The sequence below is a fragment of the Lipotes vexillifer genome, unplaced genomic scaffold (genome assembly GCF_000442215.2).
Source record: "Lipotes vexillifer unplaced genomic scaffold, Lipotes_vexillifer_v1.1 scaffold1643, whole genome shotgun sequence".
Taxonomy (NCBI): domain Eukaryota; kingdom Metazoa; phylum Chordata; class Mammalia; order Artiodactyla; family Lipotidae; genus Lipotes; species Lipotes vexillifer.
In genome coordinates, this window is record NW_006784879.1 from 553,910 (window position 1) to 562,361 (window position 8,452).

Sequence of the window (8,452 nt, forward strand, 5' to 3'; positions counted from 1 at the left end):
TTAATCACAGAAGAAAACAAGTCTCTTCTGTGAGCCCTCATAGTGGTTGTAAATTTCGAGGGCTCTTGGGACAGACATTGCATGGCCGAATTAACAAGCTCACACCCAGCTTCTTTCATAGTCATTCCTGTATCTGTTTCTCTGGGCGCGGTCTGCGGCTCTGCCTTCTGAAGCTTAAACTCAGTGCACTGGGCACTTTCTCTCTTCTGTGCCCAGGTGGTGAGTGCTTCAAATTGGACCCTGGATGTCCTCTCCCAAATGGCTCCTTTATCTCTCTCTTCCAATAAATCAATCATCAATTCCACTGGCTTAACATCTTCATTACGTATCTCCTTTTCTCCGCTGTGGTGGGAGCAGTTAGCTTGGAAGTGAGATTAAGGAAGGCGGATTTTATCCTGAGAGGAAGTACATTGCTCAAAGGGTTTGAGTGGTGGCAGCATGTGGTCAGACCTGCATTTTCCAAAGATTACTCTGGCTGTAAGTGGGTGGCAGAAGTGGGACAGGAGGACACCAACGAGGAGGTTGTCAAGGCAGCTCACATGACAGATGGTGGTGGTTTGGTCCAGGGTCATGGCTGTGGGGGCAGCTAGAGGGAGGATCTGGGAGGGAACTAGGAGGTAGATTCCATTGGACCAGCTGTTGGCCCGAATGTGGGCAGGAGGCTGAGGGCGCAAGGAGGGTCACCTACGTCTCTGGTGGGAGCAGTGGATGGAAGCTGTGGCTGCTTCACTGAGATGGGAGGTGCTGTGGAGAAGCCGTTTGAGAGGGAGGAAGAGGAGGAGGGAGTGGGCAGGGATGCGCTGTGTCTGACAGGAGGAGAGCAGGTGAGATGCAGGCCCCGCCCTCTCTCTGGCCCATTGCCTCTCTTGTATCATCCAACTCAAAATCCTCTGTCTCTACGCCACAAAAACCATCCTCCAAAAAATGTTCTAGGCCTAAAAGCTCCTGGAAAATCTGACCTCAGCATCGGAGGAAAGAACACTGTATTGAGGCTGGGAGATGGGGTGGGTGAAGACTTGGCCCGAATCCGCCAACCTGCTGTGCAGACTTGGATGTGTCCCCTAACGTGTCTGAGCCTCGGTTTCATATTCTCTAACCTGAGGCTTTTGCATGTGGTGTTGTCTGAGATAATTCTCTAAGAGTTGTCAGATGTTCTAATTCTTTATTATTCAGTAATAGCCTTTGCCAAGGCTACACGGGACATATTTCAAAAACAGAACGGTATTGCCAAACTTAAGAAGCACTGTATGTAGAGCATAGTACATAGTTACAGTGCAGTGTTTTTAAATTACTTAATGTGAAGAGTTAATATAGGTTGTGGTTAAACACAGAGCTGGGCTATCTGAATTCAAATTTCATCTCAGCCACCTGCTGCTGTGTGAGCCCTGCAAGTTATTGAACTTCTCTCTGCCCCAGTTCCACCACCTACAAAATGGGTACAGGATTATTGTGACAGTGATCTGAAATTAAAATCTGTAAAGTACTGTATTAGATCATTGCTATTTAGAGTAAGCACTCTTTAGCCCTCACTCTTTTATCTGTAAAATAGGATTACTAATAACCACTTATTAATAAGGATATGGGGAAATTAAGTAAAATTGCATAGCTACTTAAAGCATGCAACACAAAGCCTATTTCTTGGTAAGTGCTCAATCAATGCAGGTAGATTGACAGCCCAATAGCCACAACTAGAATCTGGCTCTCAATCCCATTCCAGTTTCCAAAGAATAAACAAAACTCTCTGTCCTTTTTGGGTGTGTTTGTGACAGGAGAGAAATAAATCAGATGCTATGCTGTTGTTTTCTCCTGGTGTTTAATAAGCTTTTATTTTAAAAGAATACCAAGTTTTCCTAAATGGCTTTCTTTAAAAGGAGCACAGTGTGCCTTGGCTTAGTAATTTCCATTCTCCGCTGAGTAACTGAAGGTCTGTTTCTCCCCAGGACAGTTTTAAAGTAGAAACTGACATGCTGGTGCCCCTTATATTTCTCCTGAATGTAACATTTAGCTTCCATTTATTGAAAATGAGTTGAAGGAAAAATGTAACAGCAGGGATCACATAATTATGCTTTTCTCCATATTCTTTTTAACACGTTTCTCCTAGCAGACTCTCTGTATTTCGCCATGAAATTCTGCAACTTATGAAAATTTAATAGCATCACAAGCCCAGAGAAGAGTAAAAATTGATATCCTACACTTAACACAAATGACAATGTTCCTTGGGAGAATAACACTCCACACACCATCTACTGCAGGCATTTATGAGTGTGTACTTGATAAAAGAAGAGATAAAGCTGGAAGAGTCAGGAGAAGGAACCATATGGTGTGAGCCAGGGATCTGCAGCGTTGCCAACCTGACTGGAAAGAATGACAGTAAGAGATGGAGGCCAATCTTCTGTTTCTAGTTTCGCCCCCCACCTCCAGGTCCCTCCATGATAGTAAGGAGTAAATTGGCAAGATTTGTATTTAAATTCGCAAGAGAAGACGAAATGCAAACTTTTCAGCTGCCTCTCATTTTAGACCTAACTGTACTTTCCGCCCCCTCTGGCCCACTGTTCCCTCTCATCTGCTCTTGTAAATTATGTACATCAGAAAAGCAGTGACTCATGCAGCAGAAGCTTGAGGAAATGTGTGGCTTAATGAGGAGGAAAGAAGGTCTGATACTGGTTGAAAAAAAAAAAAAAAAAAAGGGTATTTCGTTTTGTACGACATGCTCCACATTCAAGTTCATCGTGGGCACAGACTTGCAAGAGCCAAATGGTGAAAGACGGTAACAACAGAAGGGAGCATGACGACAACACCCTAACAGCCTCCCTGAGTTTCCCCTGGTCTCTAATTTGCCTAGCTGGCGGCTACCTGATTTGGTTTATGGTAAGTGACGTGATGAGCAGAAATATGTTGCAGTTAGCAGTTGTACAGGTCAAGACCAGACCAGACTGTTGGAACAGCCATCCTAGGTCTCTCAAACATACAACTTTCTTATGCTGAGTGTATCACTCTAGGGAATTATGTCCAGTTGCAACAGTCAATAAAATCTCAATGGCTGCCTTCCATAGCTTTTGTCCTCATCTTGGTGTCTACCCTCCCCTCGCTTCAGAAACTGAAGCTTGGGATGCAGGCACATAAGTGAGGGCTCAGGGTCCAGCAGCAATTGTCTGGACCAACAAAGTCCCACGAGACCCACAATTGCCAAGTTACTACATTTGATATAAAGGCCCAGGTCATGGTCCCTCAGGCTAAGAAAGATAACCTGGAAATCGATTCAAGGAATACTCTAGAAGTTGGACAAGGCAAGGAACAGATCCTCCTCTGGAGCCTCCGGAAGGAATGCAACCCTGCGGACACCTCAGTTTTAACCCTGTTAGACCCTTTCAGACTCTGACCTCCAGAACTGTAAGATAATAAATTTGTGTTGTTTTATGCCACTAAATGTGTGGTAATTAGTTATAGGAGCAATAGGAAACTGAAACCCAGGACTCTTGATGTAATGTATCCCAGACCACCTCATTTTGTAGATAAGGAAAGTGAGACCCAGGGAATTTGCTAACTTTCACAAAATTGCGTAGCTAGTGACCAGTGGCCACTGATGACGTGGAGCAGTTCGCCGATGCTACACCCAAAGCCCTTTGAGTGTATTAATTCACTAAATCATCAGCATGACCCTAAGGCAGCAGCTCTTGTTCTTACCCTCATTTTACAGATGAAGAAACTGAGGTACAGTGATGTTAAAGTCATGATGCTGCTAAGAGTCTGCACCCGGGCACTGCGGCTCTGGAATGTACTCCCTTCACCTCTAGGCATAGTGCCAATTGGATGAGGAGCATTCCCACACTCTGCCAACCCCTAAAGAGTTATTTTTTATATAAATTTATTTTTTATTTTTTGCTGCGTTGAGTCTTTGTTGTTGTGTGTGGGCTTTCTCTGGTTGCAGCGAGCGGCGGCTACTCTTTGTTGTGGTGCGCAGGCTTCTCATTGCAGTGGCTTCTCTTGTTGCAGAGCACGGGCTGTAGGTGCGCCGGCTTCAGTAGTTGTGGCACGCAGCCTCAGTAGTTGTGGCACGCGGGCTCTAGGTGCGCCGGCTTCAGTACTTGTGGCACGCAGCCTCAGTAGTTGTGGCACGCGAGCTCTAGAGTGCAGGCTCAGTAGCTGTGGCACACGGGCTTAGTTGCTCCAGTGGCATGTGGGATCTTCCCGGGCCAGGGCTCGAACCCGTGTCCCTTGCATTGGCAGGCGGATTCTTAACCATTGCGCCACCAGGGAAGCCCCACTAAAGAGTTATTTTTCCTTTATCTCATTTCATCTCGACAACCCCATGGGGTGTGCAGGTTATTTCCATTTTAAGACGAAGAAAACAAGGCACAGAGACTAAAGCATACCTCTGGTTAGTTGCCATTATGACCCCCCCAACCCCCCTCTCTTGGCAGTTTTGCCTCAGTGGCACCATGAGGGATACAAAAGATAGAGGGCAGAGTTTCTGCCTTCTGCAAGCTTATGCATTATCTTGGGCTAAATTTGGTAACGTGAATGTCACTTTTTCCAGCTCCGACCTCTTGGCAGGACTATTCCTGAGGCTTTGATCGATAACTGCTGTGTCTGGAGCAATCTGACGTCGCGCACGTTGAAGAGCTTGCAACAAAGTAAGCGATCAATCACAAACAGCACTTCCCCTGCCAGGCACAGCGCCCAGGGCTTACGAATTGAGGCCGTGTTTTTATAGCCAATACAATGTATTTCGTTAGACTGTGTATTTATTTGGGGTGGCTTGAGGAGGGGCTGGTGGAGCTCTGGGGACCAGACTCAAGCTGCCCCAGCCACTCCTCAGTGTCACCAGTTTCCCATGCAAACCACTGTAGGCCCAGGAGAGGAAGACACAGTTCCTGCCACCAAGAATCTGGCTTGCTATTTGGACGTGCACATTAAGACAAACCAGCGAACAAACAAAAGCCCTAACGAGTCAGGGCCATCCGGGCATGAGGTGCATGAGAGGCACGGGTGCGTGGGTGCCGGCCCCATCAGTGTGGGTGCAGGAAAGCCTCACAGGAAAATGAGATTTTGAAGCATGAATGGGTGGGTGAGGAGGGAGTGTGATCTTAGGTGGAGAGAAAAGTGGGGGCAATGGGATGGGTGAGAAAGTTCAGATAAGCATTTTGAAGACAGTGACTATAGCAGGTCAACCGGTGTAAAGGACTCGTGCAGGCACAGTAAAGTCTGATGTTGGTTACCACTGAACCATTCATCTAGTCAACAAATATTTATTGTTCACCTACCCTGTGCCAGGCGCTAGCCTCGGCACTAGAGACCCCGCAGCAAATAAATCATGTGCCCTAAAATGTGACGACTGTTGCCCTGATTTGGGCTCCAGCAGCCCTGCCCCATGTTCCTGGCAGCCAAGCTCTGATCTTCAATCCTGCCTGTAGAGAGGGATCCTCATTTCAGCCATTCTTCCTGCAGACAGATTACACCTGCCCTCCCCCAGCCTCTGACGTGGGGCAGACACAGGAGCCCGGTGATCGGCTCGGCTGGAATAAATTACTGGCCCATCATCTTCATGCATAAAACATGGCACAGGAGGCCTGGGCTGGGCAGCCCAGCACAGCAGCTGCCTTCGGGCCAGTCGGGAGTTAAGGGAAGGAAAGAAAAGGCAAGTTTCAAGATAAAAGAAGTCAACGGAAGCCTTGGATATAAAAAAGGAGAAGAGAGCTTTTAAAAAAATTTTTTTCTTATACGTCTGGCCTTGACTTCCTGTATCGCTACGAGCACTTTTGCTCTCCAGCCATGAGAAGGTATTAGACCCTCACTTTGGGACCATGGTGTTACCTTCACGATTGCACTGGATCAGAAACAGGCCATGGAGGGACAGGATCCGGAGGCGGCAGCTCAACCGTGAGTGTCCCGGGGTGTTGCCCGCTCCCCCCAAACCCCCCCCACCGCCCCCACCTTCCTTCTCCACACCTTTCCCAGTACACACATTTATGCCCCTGCTGCAAATCCGCTCCAGGCTTCCCCCGCCTCATGTCCTCTTTCATGTCCTGTGCACCCTCTTCAATGGGCTTAATTTTCATCCACTCCTCTCTCCCTATTTCCTTCCTACAGCTCTATCCTAATTGGAGGTAACTAAACTCACTTTGTTTCAAGTAGCAAGCAAGAGAGGGCCTCTTTTCTTTACTTCTCCACTTGATGGAAAATACAAATATTTATACCAGTCAAGGGGCTGTGTGGATCGGAACTTCTGTTTATTATGGTGGGGGGAAAAATGCAGTGTCTGAATCAAACAGGCATCAGTGGTGTAGTTAGAATGCGTGAAACTCAAGGATCAGCGAGTCACATTTCCTTTAAGGACCCAATCATATGGTTTCTTAAATTATCAAACTCACACTAAGATTTCCCCTTGAGTTGACAGGAACTCTAACCAAAAGTGAGCTTTAATTAAATTAATTTATTTATGATTTATTAAACTATAATTGATTTACAATATCGTTTTAGTTTCAGATGTACAGCTTCAGATTCTTTTCCATTATAGGTTATGACAAGATACTGAATATAATTCCATGTACTATACAGGAAACACTTGTTGTTTATTTTATATATAGTGGTGTATATCTATTAATCCCATACTCCTAATTTATCCATCTCCTTCCTCTCTTCCCTTTAGTGACCATAAATTTGTTTTCTATATCTTTGAGTCTGTTTCTGTTTTGTAAATAAGTTGATTTGTATTATTTTTTTATATTCCACATATAAGTGATATATAATATTTTTCTCTACCTGATTTACTTCACTTAGTATGATAATCTCTGGGTCCATCCATGTTGCTGCAAATGGCAATATTTCATTATTTTTTATGGCCGAGTAATATTTCATTGTATATATATACCACATCTTCTTTATCCATTCGTGTGTCGATGGACACTTAGGTTGCTTCCACGTCTTGGCTATTGTAAACAGTGCTGCTGTGAACATTGGGGTACATGTATCTTTTCAAATTAGCATTTTCACCTTTCTGGACGTATGCTCAGGAGTAGGACTGCTGGATCTTATGGTACTTCTATTTTTAGTTTTTTAATGAACCTCTACTGTTTTTCATAGTGGCTGCACCAATTTACATTCCCACCAACATTGTAGGAAGGTTCCCTTTTCTCCACACTCTCTCCAGCATTTATTATTTGTAGACTTTTTGATGATGGCCATTCTGACCAGCGTGAGGTAATCAAAAGGGAGATTTTAGTGTTGACATAATCGGAGAAAGAGAAAGCATTCTAAGATGTATGTGTCAAGACCACTATCCTTCAATAAGTAACAAATTGGTGTGTGTCTGTTGCTGGAAAGGTGTATTTAACTCAGATGTCAGCAAATTCAAATGGTCAGAGGGGCTATGCTGCTAAGTTCAGTGAGTGAAAGGGCTATTTTCAGGGTAGTAAGGAATAGCTCACGTTCTTCTTATCTCTGTCATGGGAAAAACAATAGTGAAACCACGATGATAAATTACAACTGCCACTTGGCCTCAGTCTGAGGAGGCAATAGGGCATGGTGGAGACTGTGGTACATGGGAAAGCACTTGTACAGGAGGGCACCCATCATTCAGTGCCAACAGATTATTTGCATGAGGAATGGGGGTCTGACCGGCGGCCACATTTCCCAATTTCCCTTTTTTTTTTTTTTTTTTTTTCAAGAAAAGCAAAAAAATGCTATTTTCTAAGTGAAAGCTCTCAAGCTTAAACATTGGAAGTTAATTCTTTAAATTGTAAATATAGCCCATAGTGTTCTCTAATGCGAAATGTGACAGCTGTGGGGCACCAAGCCCTGGTTTAAGTGCTGGGTGCTGTTCTCATTCAAAGCCCATCACATAGTTCATTTAAGTCTAGTTATATGTTGGCAAGCCTTTCTTATGTTTTAAAAGCCCCTGGGGAAGACAGTTAAATTATGATGAATGAGTGGTTTAGGAACATAAATAAACACAGTCTGCTAGCTTAGGAGGGCAAACTGGGCTGGTTGCATTCCGAATGGCACCCCAATACAAGGAACTGCACCCAGCAAAATCATTCCTTAATATAACTGAAGAAGCTCTTAGTAGTTTTTTCAGAGTCTCCACCTTATTCATCTGCTTCTTTCAGCTGCACCTATCTTGACTTTAAATTCCAGTTTTTGTGGAATTTACACCTCAACACACCTCATTTTGTGTTGGTATGGAAACAGTTGTGGTCCCACAGATTTAGGGCAACATTTCTACTGTCACTGAGAAAGGATGGAGTGTGATCTGCATTATTGCATACTGTTGGCGGGGTGGGGTTGGCCTTCCCTCTAAAAACAAGAACTTGGGAGAAAGGCCTGCTTCATTGTACTGAGTTCACTTAAATTATGAGACTAAAATCTGGGTACTGTGATACGGTGTCTGCATGGTTTTAATATGAAGCAATGATGTGTTAATAAATGTTTAATCCAAGCTTGATGTTCAGCA

General features: G+C 44.6%; 1 protein-coding gene across 1 annotated transcript in view; it reads left to right on the top strand.

The window, feature by feature from the left end:
• The first annotated feature begins 5,714 nt into the window (after nt 1-5,714).
• Nucleotides 5,715-8,452, top strand: part of RIPOR2 (RHO family interacting cell polarization regulator 2) — a 205,629-nt gene continuing 202,891 nt past the window's right edge. Inside the window, exon 1 of the mRNA XM_007457013.1 lies at nt 5,715-5,880. Coding sequence (XP_007457075.1) covers nt 5,805-5,880 — 76 coding nt within the window. The 5' untranslated portion in view covers nt 5,715-5,804. The remainder of the gene's footprint in view (nt 5,881-8,452) is intronic.